This window comes from Hemibagrus wyckioides, linkage group LG25 (assembly GCF_019097595.1).
Source record: "Hemibagrus wyckioides isolate EC202008001 linkage group LG25, SWU_Hwy_1.0, whole genome shotgun sequence".
In the NCBI taxonomy this organism is placed as follows: Eukaryota; Metazoa; Chordata; class Actinopteri; order Siluriformes; family Bagridae; genus Hemibagrus; species Hemibagrus wyckioides.
Window position 1 is genome coordinate 8,404,504 of NC_080734.1, and position 19,591 is coordinate 8,424,094.

At 39.0% G+C, this 19,591-nt stretch overlaps 1 protein-coding gene across 4 annotated transcripts in view; it reads right to left on the bottom strand.

Annotated features, from left to right (window-relative positions):
* Positions 1–19,591, bottom strand: part of col12a1b (collagen, type XII, alpha 1b) — a 76,790-nt gene that overhangs the window by 51,092 nt on the left and 6,107 nt on the right. For all 4 annotated transcript variants that reach the window (XM_058379786.1, XM_058379785.1, XM_058379788.1 and 1 more), the window contains exons 4-16: positions 19,259–19,402; positions 19,114–19,170; positions 17,985–18,248; positions 16,211–16,375; positions 15,487–15,660; positions 14,883–15,173; positions 13,610–14,212; positions 12,303–12,581; positions 11,482–11,757; positions 10,409–10,675; positions 3,739–4,008; positions 1,102–1,368; positions 56–248 (exon numbers count right to left, since the gene is read on the bottom strand). In XM_058379786.1, the coding sequence (XP_058235769.1) occupies positions 56–248; positions 1,102–1,368; positions 3,739–4,008; positions 10,409–10,675; positions 11,482–11,757; positions 12,303–12,581; positions 13,610–14,212; positions 14,883–15,173; positions 15,487–15,660; positions 16,211–16,375; positions 17,985–18,248; positions 19,114–19,170; positions 19,259–19,402 (3,250 nt within the window). The remainder of the gene's footprint in view (positions 1–55; positions 249–1,101; positions 1,369–3,738; positions 4,009–10,408; positions 10,676–11,481; positions 11,758–12,302; positions 12,582–13,609; positions 14,213–14,882; positions 15,174–15,486; positions 15,661–16,210; positions 16,376–17,984; positions 18,249–19,113; positions 19,171–19,258; positions 19,403–19,591) is intronic.

Sequence of the window (19,591 nt, forward strand, 5' to 3'; positions counted from 1 at the left end):
AATGATGACTGTAAAACTGAAACTGAACAGTTCGAAATAAATGTTTTCACCCTACCTGAGCTCCTCTAAGACGACTGTGTTGTCATATGGTCCAACAAGCATCTCTCCAAGATTTATTTCATTATCGCTAGGGTGAAATGTGACTTTGTAGCCACGCACATCTCCTGGAGCTGGATCCCAAGTAACTCGGAAACTCGTTTTGGTCGGTTCAGAGGTCTGCAGGTTTCTTGGAGCTTTGTATGGTGACACTGTATGAGAAACAGGCCGACACAGACAGTCTTAGTACATGTTGATAATAATGTTGTATATGTACACCAGTAACAGGAGAGGAGACACACCAAGCATTTCAACTTAACTTGAACTAACTTTATTAATAGTAAATAGCATTATTAACGTCAAAAATACTATCAAATAATTTCTGTTTTGTGAAATAGTGTATAAAAATGACTAATTTTGAATGAATATCCTATCCCCTCAGTTTCTTATTTACATTCCCATCTGAATGAGGGACCCAGAAAATGAGAAAGGCTTTATGTTAACTATTATTGAACATAAAGGCTCCTATTACTGGCAACTCGCTGCTGTTTCCTGCCTCGTGTTCTTGACTGGTCTATTTCAAAATCTATAAAAGTGGTTTATATTTATATAAGTTGACATACTGATGTTCTTGCATCACATTCAAGAAGAAATTTTTAAATTGAGTCTTCATGGTAATCAGAAAATGTCCAGACTTAAAATGGAATTCATTCCTCATGATCACGGCGCTGAATATTTATTAATTCAATATCAGATTACATGTAAATAAAAATAATGGAATGAATATTGTGGTGTCTTGATGTTATGTTCCCAGTAACTGACACTGGCTTTGGTATAAAATCAGTCGTGTTACTGTGAAGTCAAAAATTCAGAAAGACGATGCACAAAAATAGTAATGGGAGTTGTTACTTAAAGTATTCTATTTAAATACTTTTTGTTACATTTAAGATGTCTGTCTCTCTCTCTCTCCCTCTCTCTCTCTCTCTCTCTCTCACACACACACACACACACACACACAAACACACCCCCTGTGACTCATGGGCTTTGAATTATGGGCCAACGTACGTGTGGTTCCTACTCCTTGCCTTGCTTTGCCTTCTCCGCGCCTGTAAATGGGGTGAACAGTGATGTCATATGTGGTCATGGGCTGCAGCTTCTTCAGGACGGTGGATGTCGTGTTGTGTGGCACTTTCACACTCATCTGTCTGCCTCCAGACTGCGGTGTGTAAGTCACTCTGTAGTTCAGCACCTGACCTGGAGCTGCCTGCCATTTCACTCTCATTGTCTTTTCCGTCTCGTCAGACACGATCAGCACCTTAGCAGCGTCGGAAGCTGGAGACAGAAAGAACAGCATTACAACAGCTGCCTAAAATATCAGACAGATTATAGTATGCCACACAGTGTCAGAAAAACACCTAAGCTATGTGGTTTGTACAGAGCTAAACTGGAACTTATGAGCTTCTGTTACTAATCAACCTACATCTGGAGTAAGTAGAAAGACTACTGTTTTGTGGCAGTAATACAATAAGTAAGAAAGTGAGGGAGTAGGTAAGTAACTATTGGTATAGTTATGAGTGAAGATTTGGTCTACATAGAAATATAATAATAATAATAATAATAATAATAATAATAATAATAATAATAATACATTTAAAAAGAAAGGAAGAAAGCACTGCCTTTCTACCAGCAGTACCTTGTCACTCTGGAAAAAATGAGCTTCAGGAAAAGGAGTGTTTTGAAAAGCAGAAAATATTAAGCTGGGCTTTGAAATAATTGATGGAAGTGTGGAGATTGGCTTTTTTTTATGGTTTGCTACATTTTCACTTTTTTATTGTGCAGATCCTAATTCACTTCGTGCTCTCATGAAATTGTCCAGAGACAGCCGATGAATAAAATTTGACAATAAAAATACAATAACAATCAACTAATCATGGTTCCTATTAAGAAATTATCCAGGGATGGCAGATGACCTAAAGTCATAAAACACAAGCAACATTCATCAAACTGCACATTACTCCTGTTAAATTGTGATAAGAATAAAATTATTCACAAGATTTCAGTTTCACTAAACCATTCTCTCTGTGTGTCTGAAGCAGCTTTTGATTGTCATTTCCTGTTCGGCAAAGACAAAGACTATCTGTTAATATTTTTTTGCTTACTCTCATCCAAATCTTCTTTCTTGCTTCCAAGAAAAGACTGACTCCAAGACTTTTACTAGGAACGCTTTTACGAACGGAAAGAATCGTGGCAATCCAATGTGCTGATTGACCTAAGCGAACTTTTGCATCCTTAACCAGAGAACGAGTTCCATTTAAAATGCACACCTGGCGCAGGAACTCGATTTTAAAAGGAAATGGGGATAAACACCCGAAAAGATTCAAAGTTGGACACAAAACCGAAAAAACCCATCCTTGCACTATTAGATGCCTCACATAGGCAAGTTTCTTTCCATTGCCCTATGGACTTTCCTTGCACATCCATGTGTAGACGGAGAAGGCGTACGGTATTTAACTAAGCGTGTCCAAAGTCTGTTAGAGCCTGTCTCCGACATATGGCCCAAATTAGAGCCGCCAGTGCACAGATGCATAGTTTTAAAATGCTTTCACTCCATTGCCATGATGTTATCTCCCCCAACCCACCCCCAAACCCCCAATTCAACCCCCCTTTCTTCTCGCACAACCATCATCTCACTTTTTCCACTGAGGAACAGCCAAGGAGACTCCAATCCCCATTTATATATTTATATGACTGAATCCCACTACTTCTACATGGTCTCAGCAAAAAAGAATCTGTCTGACTAACCCTGAAACTCCGAACTTCATTTGACTTATCAGAGCATGGTGGTCAGGCCTTAGAGAGTTGTAAATGACTGTGGTTTTATTGACCATCATTAAAGACAACTCAAGTGCTCCACAGGCGAGTCTGTCAAATCTCAAATCAAAGGGATTCAGGTTAGTCAATCATTATCCTGGCACAATCTGGTTTTGAGGTTCATAAACCTTAGGTTCACAAAAAGGAGCCAATAGAAACTATCTATCTAAATTGTATGTGTTAAAAAAATTTCCAAACAGTTCGTAGGTGTAATCCAAGTGAACACCTGCGCCGACTCGACCATTAACATTAATCACACTTCCAGCCTGACCTAACTTAAACTGTCCCTTAGAAATACATTCTTATTATTGGTCCATCAATCCCAGTTATTGGTACATCAATCCTGTCCTTTTAAGCTCATATTATGTCTGACATTTTGTGTATGACCACAATAGCTGTCTTTTCAACGTCCTCAAATAACTTGCAGCCAAAAAACATCTCACGGACAACTCACGGACAAAGGCTGCTTCTATAATACCACAACTCAAGAATCCAAGAATGAAACGTCACAGCAAGAAATGGAGAGGCTCTCGTGTGATGACTTCTGGAAAATTTTTAATTACGTTGTTTTTTTGGGGGGAAAGGAAAAATACCATTGCCGTTGTTTAAGAACCTAAAAACACCGTTTCTTGCAGAATAACACAGCAATGCTTTCCTGTCTCTGGTAAATGTAGACAAAAATTTATTTTGTGGCTCATTTACTTACTTAATATGAAAGCTGCCTCATAATATGAACGCTACCTCACTAATTCATTCACACAGTATACATAGATATGATGGATAGATAAAGAATATTAGACAAAAATTGAAGATGAAAGAAACACAACATACCATCAGTGGTCTCTTCTCCCACCAGAGGCTCCCCCTCTCCAAGGCTGTAGGCAGCGAAAACAGACACTTGATACCGTGTTTCAGGGCTCAGGCCCTCCAACAGAGTGCTTGTCACATCTCCTGGCACTATTACGTCCCCTGAATCGTCACTAAACTGCGACATCCAGTGGACACGGTAATGTTTGACACGGCCTGGAGCAGCTGACCACGACACCATGAAGCTTGAGTCTGTTACATCACTGGTTATAAGGTCTCTGGGTGAGCCAAGCTCTGTGGAGAAATCACACACGGCTTAGTAAATTAGAGGGTAATGAGGAGATTGCAACAACTTTCTTTTTCTTAAAACCACATGGGTTCTCGAAGAGACTCTCGTCTGATTTTATATAAACTGGTAGTAGCAAATTAATCACTGCTTGTCAGCTATCTCTCCCTACTGAGTGCTAATGTGAATGAGATAAATTGATCTACAGGTCCACAGGAATTAGCAGCTGGGTCACAAAGAAACACACACACACACACACACACACACACACACTGTATTCATTTAGAAACTCTATATTTATAAACTCTTATTGTGTTAAGAGTTGTTGGTCAAAGTATACGGATTAAATGCTGACTACAGATCTACTGTCATATAACATCAGTCTACCACAAACATTTCCCGCCACACACACCACCCAAACACACACACAAACACACACCGAAACACACCTCAGAAAACACCTGCTTCGCATAGAAAGTATATGCTGTTATGGACATTATCTCAAAATGGAGTATCTCAAGGTGTGTGGCCTCATTGTACTATATTAACTATGAGGCTAAAAAGTATTACTTTTTACTTACTGGACTATATATGTGTGTGTGTGTGTGTGTGTGTGTGCTGTTTGCCTGCAGTTAATTCTACAATGAGTTCCAGTATACACAATGATGCCATTTGAGACACCCGGCTAGATCTGCACTGATCCAAGCATCATTTAGCCACCATGTTGCAGCAGGAAATCAAGGCTGCATGGAGATTTACTGTGATTTTCTTATGTTTATATCAGTTTCAAGGCTGCTTAGGAAATCCTCTTTCCAAATGCTCCAATCTCAGATCCAACTAGTATTTATAGACAGGAAACAAATTAAAGGAAAATAAATAACAACAAAAAAACAATAGTTGCATTATGCTGTTTGGTTTATTTTACTGGTCTGGTTTGTCCCAAATCAATTCAAAATTCTTCTGACCGATCACCTTCGTTCTATCATGAAACCTTTCTATCCTTCTGGAAGTGGGCATTTCCAGTATAACTCCACCCACACGTCTACATTTATATACACAGTGCACAAGAGCTCATTGAGAACTCATAGTTTGCTGATGATGAAAATGGTGTAAATCGTATGCTTTGGCATTCACACTGAGCAGATTTCAACTTAACTGGATATCTATAAGAGATTTTGAAGCAACCATCAAAACACTAACTGAGAATATAATGGCATAGTGTGCATTACATGCCATAAGCTACATGGTCAAGAGTCCTTTTTTATATGTAAATGCTTTCTGTGCTAGTTAAAATGCCTGCACGCTATCCTAGCTTTACTATTTTCCTAATTTACATCTTCTTTTCAATGATCATCTGTAATAAATACTAGTATAACAAATCCCAAATGTCCCAGAAATCTTGTTTTTTTTGTTTTTTTTTGGCCAAAACTGATAATGAGCTAACTAGCTGAATGGCTTCAACATGTTCTCAGATGGTAATGCAATTCATATGGTCGGTTTTTCATTATCTCAGTGAATAACTAAATTAATAAGCTATTAGATGCAAATATGTGACTTATCATCAGGTGAACAAAAAAATATCTAGTGTTACACTAAAAATACATTGAAAAGAAAAGCAGAACTTTCGTTTCAAGACTGATAAAAGCATTAGATTTACGTCTTGTTAATTTCATAGATCTGTGAGTTAGCCGCGTCTGATTTCAGAGTAAACCTTTCCAATAGCTATGCCAAAAATAATCCATCACATGCAGTATTCCCCTTAAGCATTCTTTTTCAGCTCTGGCATACTTTTCATTTCCGTATTTTTACTGCACATGTGCAGCAACAGAGACGTCTTCAGGATCTCGTCTGCGGGCTGCCGTCTTACTAACTCTATTTTTAAGAGCTTCAGCAGCCTGGGCTTCAGGTATGGAAGGGTTTGGGTAGCCTCAAACATCACATTTGCAACATGCCATGCACAATTTCTGCCAGCTATTTATTTTATTTTATTATATATATATATATAGCTATTTAGACACATGCTAAGATATGTGGAGATTTTTGCCTTTTTGCCTGTTTTTCTTTTTCGCCTGTCATTACCTGTCCAAAAGAGGCTTAACCTAGAATTAATATTACAAATGTGTTCTTTCAGGAATTAATAGTGTAAGCTACACTCAGTATAAGCTAATTAATGACTGTGCATTTAGCTAGCAACCATGTAGCCATTAAGTCATTTTATAGACCTAATAAAGCACAGTGACTATGACAATTAGAAAGTTTCCCTCAGAAACTAAAAATATACACAGTGCTTAAACGTAGCCTTGACCACAGACCAAATTTCATTGGGTTTTGGATTCTGCTTTACTAAAAAAAAGTCAACATCAAGTCACATATTAGTGAGGATTAAAAGAATGGGATGTTCACATGGAAATGCTTATAACATGACCCCATTTGGAGTTTTCCAAAGAGTCAGGCTTTCATGAAACTACATTCATTCCTGACAAAAGATCCTTGAAGATCAATATTGTGTTTGTAATAAATATCATAGAAAAGCTATGCTGTCTTAAAGTAATCCCCCTAACTGACCTTCAGAGTGGGTAAGTGCTGAAAAGGTATTGTTCAATAACATCCCCGGGGTCAGGGGCCTTTAGAACGAGACCTTAGCCAAACACATTATGCATTTTTCCAAATGTCTGAAAGGGAAGGGTCATCCTCAGTTGAGAGTTCCCAGGTGCTGCACCTTGTCAGCAAACTGCAAATAGAAAACATTGCTTTTGGCTCTCTCTGTACCAACTGATTGATTCCATTTCCACATCTCTTCCTTTTCCATGTCTCGTTTTTACCCTCATCCATCTACATTTTGTTGCTTAAAACTCTTCAGTGCTAAATCCATGTGGATTCCAATATGATTCAACCTCCCCGTATTCATGTTTTGAAATGTTTAAGTTGTATCAACTGCTAACTTGTCTCTCATGATTGGTTCTGATTGTTTTGTTAAAATTGTATGTCAGCAGTTCTGTGGGTAGACACGGGAGAGGTCAGTGGAAAGTGGCCATTGCATATAGGAGGACGATGGTAACTCATATAAACACTCTTACCAACCGTGGTGAGAAGAAAAGCAATGCAGAGAGCACAAGGCTTTGAACCTTGGGTTGGTAGGTGGGCTAGAACAGTAGAAGAATTCATAATCTTTCACTCTTCTTAACAAAAATCTGAGGCTACACTGGGTAAAGGCTGACAGACACTGGACAGTTTGAAAGATAAGACAAAAAAGACAAGGTATTCAGATCATACTGTGCTTTTTATTTTGTATATTTCTTCATTTTCTCTTGAAATTCGTTCCTCCTCTTTAAACTTCCTGAACTGACTTCATAAGCATCAGATTCTGCAAAGTCTTTTGGCTGCGATTTCCCTAATTTATCCAAGAAATCTAGAGTTTCTGCCCACCACAAAGAAAAAACATCCCACAGGGCTAGTAGTTAAGTGATACAGCAGTAATGAATCCTGAGATTGACAACCTCTCACCCTTACAGCCTACAAATCTCCATGTGGTCTGTTGCTGTCGACAAGCCTGTTCACGCCCCACCAGTGAGCTCCATACCCAAGCAAAGGTCAAAATCCTCCTACTATTATCCAAAAAACTCAGGAGTCCTGGAATATGTCAGAGCCTCTGTTTCCTTCCCCACGTCTGGAAGTTAGGTATTAAAATGTCTTTAAAAGATTGCAATTCTTGGATTGAGAGAAGTACTAAAGGTCAAAGCACTGTTAAAATGGCCATTATTTTTCAATTAACAATGGAGTCCTGGAATATGTCTGGGCTTTCTTTCATCACATTTGGAAGTTAAGCCTTGAGAAATCTGAAGAAAATTCTTTACGCCTGGCTTTTTACTTGGTTCCAGAAGTTTCCTGTTTACAGGATTGCGCAAGTATCTGTGAAATCACAGCTCTTGAATGGACAAAGGTAACAAAGGTGTTACTGAAGGTGTTACTAATGTCATATTGTTTTCTAAGAACATAGGGATTCTGAGAATAATTCCTCAGCTCCATTTATTTTAATGTTAGGCATTAAGTTGACAAAATGATCACAAGTTTTATAGGGAGGAAGGGACCAAAGGTGCCCATCTACTACATTCATGCTTATTGGATTGGACAAGCGATCTATGAAACCACAGCTCTTGGCCAGAACAAGTTACAGGATATCTAAAGTCCAGTTTAAGCTTCATTACTTTCCAAAATTGCTCAGAAATGCAGAAGTATGTTAGAACCTCTTTTTTTCTTTCTGTATTAGTGGAAGTTATGTATGAAAATGTCTCTACATCACTAAGATCTTGTCTCTTGGATGGCCAAATACTCCTAAGTAACAGGAGTGAGGTTGGTGACACCGTTTTTTTTTTTCACGTTTTGGATGTTAAACACACAAGCGTCTTTAAAACAGCAACTGCTGCTTCAGTGGTCCTTCTACTGCATTTCTGTTCCAGCAAATCCATGTTTATTGGATTGTGCAAACTATCAATGAGATCAGAGCTCTTGGATGCAGGAAGGCACAGGACGTTTTGCTTAAACATGCGCTATTATCCACATGGTTAGGAAATTCTGGAGCTTTCATTTCTTTCTTCACTGTTAGAAGTTAGGCATGAAACCATCTTTAAAACAAAGTTTTACTTGATCTTCCTTCCAGCAGCTGCATGTTAAGTGGATTATGTAAGCCGCTGTGAGATCACAGCTCAGCCAGTACAGCATTGAAAATTTCTCTGTTTGTCAATGGACAAACGGAAGAAGTAACATCACAATATATCATAATCAAAAGGCTTTGGTTGCTGAATTGGTCAAATCCCTTCCATATGGCACAAGGAACCAAAGGCAGGAAGAAACTCAGACTGTCCAATTACGTCAGAAATGGACCTATCAGCCAAAAGCTTGAGGACAGATCTGCTGCATTCCAGGCAAGTCCACACAGGGTCCGACACAGCAGAAGAAAAAGTGACTCATAATCATAACCCATCCCCCAAGCTACCACTACTATCACCACACACACAATCCTCTCCTGGCCAGACCAAATTCCAACTCCACCCAAGCCGGAGTTCAGTCATGGGTGCAGCACAGGCAAGGGTAATAAGTGCAAGCTCTTGATAGTGGATGTCATTCTGCTTTCAATCAACCTCCCAGTGCTCTACCCAACCTTGAATGTTAAGGGGCAGTCGGTTACTGTGTATACTGTCCAGCAATGCCAAAGAAGGCATTCCATATATAAAAGCAAAGGGTTGTACTATAGTTATACTTTCCATGGCTGGTATTCACTTTCATGTGGATAGCAGTGGGCAGTGAGATACAGTATAAAGTTCACTGGACAAAGAAAGGCAACCTTCAGTAGCATACTGTAGGAAAGCATTGCCTGAAGCTGGTTGTGAAATGCTGGGTTCATTCCATCATCTTCATAAAATGCCATATTCTGGTCAGAGTTACTTTGATTCAGATTCCATATTTGTTTCTAATTTGGGTAATATAATCAACAAAGTAGATAAAAAATCTCTGGATAACTACAAATGAAAAGACTTTCTTCTAGTTTCTGTGGAATAGATCAAGTTTTCTTTGGGATTAGGGTCAGATTGAACAAGAGTGTGAGGAGTGTCAAGAGTGTCTGAAGTGATTTTAACTTAAATTAATGTGTATGTTATTTTAAGAGAATTTGGTAAGGCATCTTTCTCCACTTTCATGTTTTTGGTGAAAGCCATTAAAATTTATCAGCAGATCCTCCATTTGTTCATAGATGTTATTTGACGAGTTGCTGCTCTTTATCTTACATAGAATAAGAGAAAAAGAAAAAATTTCATCTCATCTCCATGTACAGTCCTCCAAGCTTAGGGAATGTCAGCTTAGATATTAAACTCAGTGCACTCAATTCCTCAATGTCTCCGTTCACTGCTTCCCAAGTAGTTGTTTGCTCCTGGTTAATATATTGAGTGGATCCAGAAGCTAAATTCTTGTGACTATCCCAAACCCCTGTCACCAAGCACAATTGTTTGGCCTCCATCACACCACCAAATGGCTGTGCTCAACATATTCTCAACTCACATAAGGCCAGGGCTTTGAAACTGACCTGAGTTCCTTAAACCCTGACCAATAATCAGCACTTAAGAAAAAAAATCTATACAATACTAACAAATCTGTACAATAAGCAACATTCAGTCTATTTTGAAGGTGGCCCAAAGTAGATAAACATGTTTGAGTGTGAAATTTGCAAAATGCCAAACACATTGAAATCCCTATGTGCTGATGAGTGGAATCCATGCGTAAAATAATGCAGAAGAGCTATGTTATAATTATTTGAAGTCAAATATGTAGACAAGTTTATAGACGCTGTTAGCATTAATAGCTAACCGCTCACTTACACAAGCAAACGGCTTAGGGATATTAGGATTATCTACTCACCATCGAGAGTGGTGCCAGTGCCCTCCAGCGGCTGGCCAAGGCCAGAGGAGTAGCGAGCTTGGACAGAAATCTGATACTCTGTGCCAGACTGCAGGTTTTTGAGCATGGTGGATGTTCTCTTTATTGACATTTCTTTGGTCTCTCCTCCTTCGGTTGGCCGATAGGACACCACATACTGCTGCACCCGACCCGGTGCTGGCTCCCACTCCAATTGCATTGACGATATTCCCTCATCAAAAACCCGCAGGTTTCGTGGAGAGCCTAGCTCTGTAGGAACACAAGCAAAACAAGTGGTTAGGAGCAAAGCCAAGCTGGAAAACTACAAAGCTAGCATTAACAGAGATTTAACCACAAAAGCATGATATAGCTATTGAATTATTTGAAGCCTGTCATTTGGCAAGATAAAGGAAGAAAACAATTGTTTTCTTTTTACTGGGAAGAAAATGCTTTTTAGCTGTGTCATTACTTAAAATGCCTTTCTTAAATCTTCAGTTTATTCATGCCAAAATAAAACCATTAGGAAAATATTTTTCTCTTATACATAGCATAGAGAAAATCTGCAGATTATGAAATGTGAGTTGGAGAAAATCTCATTGCATAAGATTTGCCTTCTGCTATAACAGTCCCTTAAAATATCACAGATGCATTACTCAGTGTAGCCAGATAGAAGCAGCTGGAACATACAAAAGCACTAACCACATTGAGCAATGATAACAAGTGTCTGGAATTCCACTGCTTTGGCAAATGGAAATCAGTTTGTTTATTTCCATCAGCCTCCCCAATAGATGGTTGTTGCATTAGCAAGCAAGCTCATCTCCTGGGTAACGTTCCATCACCTATAACCTCCCAAAGAGCAAACAAAAAAGTGTGTGTGTGTGTGTGTGGAGTCTCGCTCTGCAAATTTCCACAGGGAAAGCCCTGTTGCCTGTGATTAGCATTTTCCATCCTGAAAGCTTAATAACACGTGTAGGGTTGGAATTAGCCGGATGTCACACATTACAAAAATAAAATAAGTTAAAGGGAAAATATGACATCATAATCATTCTATATACCTCTTCATTACTGAAACTCACCCTCTTTAGTTGTGCCATCGATTTGCCTTTCCTCGCCAGTGCCCGATGAGTACTCGGCTGCCACACTCACTCTGTAAGTGGTCAGAGGGAGGAGCTGATGGAGAACAATGTTGGTCTCTGGGCCCTGTGTGAAGGCCTCCATTATGTCTCTGTCACCTCTGACTGGAACATAGGTCAATCTGTATCTCACTACGGCTCCCGGAGCCGGTGCCCATGACACACGGAAACTATTGGTGGTCTCATCAGAAACACGGAGGTTTCGTACGGTTCCTTGATCTGCAACAAAAAAGGGATGTTTAGAAGTTATCAATGTTTTATTTTGTATTGGGCAGACAACCTCATACAGAGTGACTTACTTTGCTACAACTAAGGGTTAAGGGTATTACTCAAGGGCCCCCCATTGGCAGACCTGGGATTTTACACTGAACATTAGCTCAACAACTAAATCACTGAGCTACCACATCCCATTTCTGAAAATCTAAAAAAGTGTGTATGTGTATAGACTAAAGCTTTAAAGCCTATAACATGACATATTAGCACTGGAATTTATAATTACCAAATAAATTCTAAATAAAAGTTTTGGCCGAAATATGGATTATAATCTTGGATTATGGTCTTAGTTATAAACAATGGATTCTTCAGTTACTGACATCAGTTTAGCATTAGTTGATAAAATAATAGTAGCAGCTTTTGTATTAGATTTTGACAAATGTTTGTTGGCAGAATTTATTGTTTTTTAAGTTGGTATGCTGCTCCTATTTATGATAACGAAACAGTTGCACTTTACTTAAGTAAAGACAAGTAAAAGAACTGGAACTGACCCTCTAGCGTAGTCTCGTAATCAGTGATAGGTATACTGTCTCCTTTATCGTATTGGGCAGAGACGTTGACTATGTACTTGGTGAGAGGTGTGAGGTGGATCAGCATAGCACTGGTGGTGTCTCCTGGTACTGAGATGGTCACATAATCTGCATGAGGATCTTCAGCAGGTTTGTATTGGATAAGAAACGACTCGGCATCTGTAGCATCGCTAGTCCATGTGGCCCGGAAACTTCTGGAGCTTATTTCGGAAAAGCTCAGGGATTTAGGTGGCACCAAACCTGCAAGATGATCACAATTCATAAAATGAAAGCTCATTCAAGTGTGTCCATCATCCTTTTTACCATCCTTTCAGCTCATTAAAGTGTGTCCACTTTAACCTTTATGCAGCTTATTCCATTGTAATCTATTATATAATAATTCCAGAACATTATGGCAAAGGTCTGCAATATATTAGCATGTAGAAATACATTTGGGGCTTGTTTGCAACAAACTACCAAACAACCATGAGTTTTTACACATGTGAGCCACATGTTCGTTAGATCAAAAACAATAAAAATGAAAATGAGGCTTAATTTGAAATGCTTATTATAATTGCAAGCATGTAAGCAAATTATTTCTGCAGCTATTAATTTGAGTTTAAAATTACATTACAACGGTAATTTCAGCAGTCATGTCATATACAGACACATATGTTAGTTTTGGTCTGCAAATTATACCTACGATTGATAGGATTGTAAAATGCAAATGCTTAATAACGATATGTTGATGATTCATATCAATCAAATAAATGTTCGTTGGTTTTATGAAAAGCTACACTTCCATTAGCTGAAATTAGCCTTGTGCTTTACTACATAGCTTACACATGACGTTTCTGGAGTTACACAGAAAGGCTTTGATTGTGATAAGTAAACACACTCACTCATATGCCTAAAGACCTACAACTTCCTGAAGCACTTATGGCTTTAGTTTTTAGAGTAATAGTATCCTTAGTCTGTGACCTAGTGAACCAGTATTAGGGTGTAGTGATTGATGGAGACTTCAAAGCACTTCCGTAAGTCAGTCTGGATAGGGCGTCTGCCAAATGCTATAAATGTAGATGTAAATAAGCCAGTTAGCTAACTATCTAGCCTGACAGCTTTGATGGGGTCCTCAACTATCCTTCTGTAAGGATGTCATAGGCTACCTCTACAATAACTACACTAAAATCCCCACACCAAACTAAGATATTCCTACCGGGTTTCTCTACAGACCCCTAATATCTTTAGCAAAACACTATGAAGCAAAACACTACATAAAGTCTACTCACTTCTTTGCTTGATATTCAGAAGTTCCTGCTCAATGCGCAGGCAAATGGACTGGGTCAGTTCTTTGGAGATCCTCTGGAAGGCATCGAAATCCTCCACAGTGTACACATGGGTCTCAGCAGGAGGATTCGCAATAGCTTCCAGCTCTGACCTTACAGCATCTTTCACCCCGACGGCAAAGATCTCAACATCACTGTTCCTCAGTCTCGTGGCTGGATCTTTAAAGGCATCTGAAGACTTGCCGTCTGTGATGAGGATTGTAACGCGGGGCACGTTGGTGCGAGCTCCTCGTGCGGAAATAAAGATCTTCTCCCTCACGTAGGTCATGGCTCTGCCAGTGTTAGTGGATCCTCCTCTGTATGGAAAGTTTCTCACTGCTTTAATCACTGCATCCAGATTGTGGTGTGTGTTCAGGTAAAACTCGGTGTGTGGATCCCTGCTGTACTGCACAAGACTGATCTGGACCTTGTTGGGACCGATGTCAAAAGACTTGACCAGGTACTCCAGAAAAGCTCTCACTTTCGCAAAGTTAGCCAACCCTATACTGTATGACCCATCGACCAGAAGGACAACATCAGCCTGAACATCCACTCCAAGGGAACATTCTATAAGGAAAATGGATTCAGTTTAGTGGATTAATGGTATTTCAATGGTTGGAAAACCTTGACCGATACCCAGTATATCTTATTTCCATTTCAATTGTTAGCAATATTGATGGCCATTAAAAAAAATTATTTAAGAGGTTTTCACACTAGGCATGTTTGCTCTGATCTGAATATGAATAAGATGGTTGGTAGGAATTCAGACTTATTTGATTTTACAATCAAATCCTGATGCATTTGTGTTCATCTTACATAATCACAAACATGCATGGAGTACACAATTCGTCTCACCATCTGGTTTGTTTTTGTATTATTTTGATGCTAGTATACACAGTAAGACACTGCACCTCTTCTGTGTCCCACAATGTTTCCTTGCACTCATGGTACATGTGTGTTATGTAAACTAATGATGTCACCACTGGGTAAAAAAATGTGCAGGTTATTGTGGCACTGTTCCTGTGCTCAGAATTCAGACTTCTCCTACAGGTAGTCGTCAGTTTGGTATCATGGTGCACTTCCCAGCTTTATTTTCATGCAAACTGTGCTCTATTTTGGACTAAACTGCCAGTGTGAAAGCCTCCTTAGTAAAAAATAAATAAATAAATTGGGTCATTAAACAGAACATAACAGTTAGCTAATGGTAAACTGATTAAAACTGCATATTCCCATTTACCTAGTGATATTTTGAGAGGTTCTGTCTTCTGCAAAGTCACAATTGGCTCACTAGGTGTTAGTCCTTTCAAGGCAAATAAGCTGATTTCATACTCAGTCTCTGGAGAAAGATCCCTCACGTTCACACTGGTCTGAGTGGGACCGACGTAAAGCTCTTGCCGTTTGCTTCCCGGTGTCACAGGCACCAGCTGTACCTTATAGCCGGTTACTTCACCCCGAGAGGCAGCCCATGTCAACCTTATCGATTTAGAGGCCACCTCCTTGACCTGCAGGTGTGTGGCAGGTTCGACCACTACAACAAGATGTAAAAGTCCGTTTGAAATAGCCTTTAGATAAGAAGCATGAAATGTTAACCACTTGCAGTGCTAATGTTTTGTCGATCACTTCCTCCCAAGAAAGCAAATGTTTTTATATGTTACAGCAACAAAAAATACAGTCTTGAGATACTTCAAGTAGCAAGTATAATGTAATTCTAAGCATTGAATTCAGGCATGTGAACATGTATTGTGATACTGATGTAATACATATTTAAATATGTTAATATAAAGCATGTTAGCGTGCTATTATTCACTTGTTCATGTGCTCTTTTGTTTGCTGTTTTTTACCTTCCTCAACACTGGCCAGTGAGATGATCTGGTCCTCAACTCCAGAACACACATGTGAAATGATGTTCTGTTGCACGGTCTTGATCATATCAAATCTAGAGACGGTATACACGTGAGTGCTGTAAGGAGTGGATGCCATTTGTTTTAGCTCTTCTTCGTCCGCCTCATTGATGCCTGATTTGCAGAGAAACAAAGAGTGCGTTAACATCTATAGTCCTGCACTAAATCTGATATCTTGCCAAGGACTAACTCATTTCTGCTTAAAAGTCAACACCTGCAAATCCCAAATGTCTCATAAAGTTGATAGCTGCATGTGAAAACGGTCAAACGCATCTGATATCATTCTGTATGAATGCCTCACACAAGTTATTCACTATAAACATGTGAAAAGCAGCAGCTGCTTATCGTGTCCCCACTTTTAACACAATCCAGCTGGATTAACAGTGAGCCTTTTGAAATAAGGAGTTAGAGGTCAGGTCAGTGGAAAACGTTTAAAAGCAGCTTATTTTTCCTTCACGAGTAGGAAACTATGATAGTGCCAAAGACAGCGTCTGCAAAACCCATCTGATTAGACTATGACTTCTTGAGGGCTGTTTTCCACTATTCGCTGCAAGTTGAGTGAAGAGTGAGTATGGAAATGGCAGAAGTCCTTCTGTTCCAGAAACCTTATACCACAAAAATAAAGCATTTCATGTTAGAAAGACAGCATCAGACTCCTACATACCCAGAGTGAAGATTTCAATGCCGTTGTCTTGCAGTTTTTTAGCAGAGTCTTCCACTAAGTCTTGCGATTGTCCACCTGTGATGACCACAGCAACTCTGGGGAATCCTTTCCTGGCACCGGCATTTTCCGTGAAAATATTTCTCAGCAGGTAGTCCAAGGCATCACCTGCACAATGGCAGCAAATAAATTAAAATTGAGTGATTGCCCTGCAAGACATTTTCTTTGAAATGTTTCTCACTATTCACTGCCATTACTTATAAACTGTCAGGAATAAGAATTAAAACTGTGGCTGCAGGCACATTGCTGGTTCCTAAGTGGATTTTGGCATGGAGTGCCTGCGTGTTTGGCTTGGAGTGTTCTGACATCCACATAAACAGCACAGTGCTGATTTACTTTTGCACAACACATGCTGTACGTGCATAATGTCGGACTGTGTGTGTGTGTGTGTGTGTGTAGACAAAGGCTAAAATATAAGATCTGATGAATCTGGTGAAATAAAGCCTTGTCACATTAATCCTTTTAGACATACTTAGATTGTGAATGTACAGTATTTTATTGATACTAGCGGTGTTAGAATCTCTCAGGTTAACACGTAATCTCTATAATATCCATGGATGACGTATCATTGTTCCAGCACTTGATGTTCTGCTCAAAAAGCCGACAAATGTATATAAGCGGTTGCAACATATGTTGATCTACCAGAGCTAAATCATGAATAAATATAAGAACTGGTGTGTATACAAAATGTCAAAAGTGTCCAGTGCACAAACTATCTATTTTTCCTACAGTTTTACTAAATATATTAATGAATCTCTTTCACGTGAAACATTGTATCTCTCTCACACAAAGGAACGAGGGATGCTTCTATAGCAGCAGTGTTTCATCACACAAACAAGTTTTAGCTGGTGGTTTTCAGTTCAAGACAAGTAGAAACTTAACATATATATATATATATATATATATATATATATATATATATATATATATATATATATATATATATATATATATATATATATATATATCTCAACAGCTGGACTCAGGTGTGGCTCTGAATTAGATCAAATTGGATTTCCCTGGGCTAGGGGTGTACTGCAAAGACATTATGTGTATCTCTATCTATAATCTTTTTATTGCTTCAGATTTTCATATCTGTATCTTTATTTGGATTTAAATCCAAAGATAGCGTGGCCTAAATGCCTACCTGGCATTAAAGTAAAAACTTCCTACTCACTTCACCATTTTTTTCCATCCCGTCAGTTCCCAGTGACCTTTTGTGTCCTTTCTTATGAGTTAAAAAAAACTGAATAGTTTAGAAATATTTCATATCTTTATTATGTGTCCAAGCCGAATAATTTATTTGCATTTGATTATCCTTACCCTGGACTAAAGACAACTTGGAACTCAGACAATTTGAAAGCATTAATCTTAATTTAAAAAATTTAAAAAAAGAAGGAAGATGAGAAGAAATCTGAAAAACTGATAAGGCATCTCGGATGAACAGAGAAACATACTGTATGTAAGTTTAAATAAAAAGTCCAGTTGTTCTGACTCATTAGTACTACATCTACAATTTAGTGAGAAATTACTTACATTAGTTGGATATATCCAACACTTTTGTTAATGATAACAATAAGTTCTCAAATCAAAATTCTGCCTTTCATTTCTAGCTGTCTGACTTCAAGTCCAAGAACCCAGCAGCTAATCAGCTAATCAGTTAATCTCATATGCATAACTATGAGTGTGTGTGTGTGCGAGAGAGAGTCCTACACACCTGTCCTGATGTCTCCTCCTTTGTAAGGCAGGTTGTTGATGGCACGGAGCAGTTCAGGACGTCTCATGTACTGGTTTAGTGTGAACTCAGTCCTTGCGTCCGTGCTATACTGAACCACTGCTACTCTGCTCTTGTCCTCTCCGATGTCAAAAGCCCCAGCCATAGCTGACATGAAGCTGCGGATATGCTTAAAATTCTCCTGCCCCACTCCCCAGGAACCATCCACGAGGAAGACCAGATCTGCGACTGCACTGGCTGAGCATTCTGGTTGAAAAAATTCAGAAGATACTGGACAAACTCAATAAAGGTGATACATTTTCTGTCGTATTATTTGGGCAATTAGACGCTAATAGAGGCCTCTGAATACGGGCTGAAACCCAGTACTTAACTAATACTGACTATATTTCACTTTAATAATTGGAAAATGTTGTGGTCGCTATAAAGTTAGCACATTTGCCATTATTTACTTTTTAGCTAATAACGCTCAAATCATAGAGCCAAAAGGCAGTTCAGTCCTTGCGTGAATTCAGGAAATCCATTACTTCTTTTGTACATAGTTCAAACCATACAGCACTCAGATGACAAATGTGTACACGTCACCTCTTTGCAATGCAGCAGTTAAGAAAAAGAGTAATTATTCCTGAACTTCACCAACCCAAATAAACCACCCAATAGTATCAGTCATATGTGGAAGATCCTTCAGCATTTAATCAGTGTGCTCCTGAGCTGCATTAAGCTGCCTAATCAGCTGCTGAGGGAACTCCTCCACCCTTGCTTAAGGCAGAAAAAGTCATTAGCTTTCTGCTGAAGGAGGAGAAGGAGGCCACGAGGCTCTTGTAAAGTGAGCCGCTGTAATGCTTTCCACTTCTCTCAGCATTTTTAGTGCCTTGTTTTAATCAGGTTGGGCATGAGGGGCCACGTACAGCTGCACGGTAATAGGCACCCACTGACTCACACAATGACTACCTCACTTTTTCATGCTGGAGTAACAAGCTAAATGTTGCCTGGACTCATAAAATAAAACACAATGAGGTATTTATGAAAAAATATGTAATAGGTGTACAGGGAAGGGAGAAGCCTAGGGGTTGGGTGATAAGTGAGTGAGAAACAGGGAGTGAGGTTTACTTACTGATTGACTCTGAAACTTTTGGTTTTCTGCTACCTCCTTCAGACCCACTTGATTGAACTACATGGGGAAAAAAATGAATACTATTATTTCTCTAAAGCAACTTAAACGAAGCTAACACAGCAAGGTTAACCTGAACATGACTTACTTGTTATCTGACCAGAAAGGGGTATACTCTCTTGCGATCCATAATATGAAGAAATTGTTACTTCATAATCTACGTCAGTGGTTAAATCTCTTATGGAGGTTTTTCTCGCAGAGGCAGGGAGTGTAAACTCTTTCACAGGCTCATCTACAGTGAGGACAGACAGACAAAACAACGGACATATTAATCATTTTTATACTACTATACTAATATGTTCGACTAGATGTTTTACTGTACATTATACTTTCCTTATATTGTTTGAATAGACATTTGGTAGACTTGATATCTGGTAGACAGTGAGAGTTGAGACTTAGGTTTTGTGCCCAGCATTAGCTC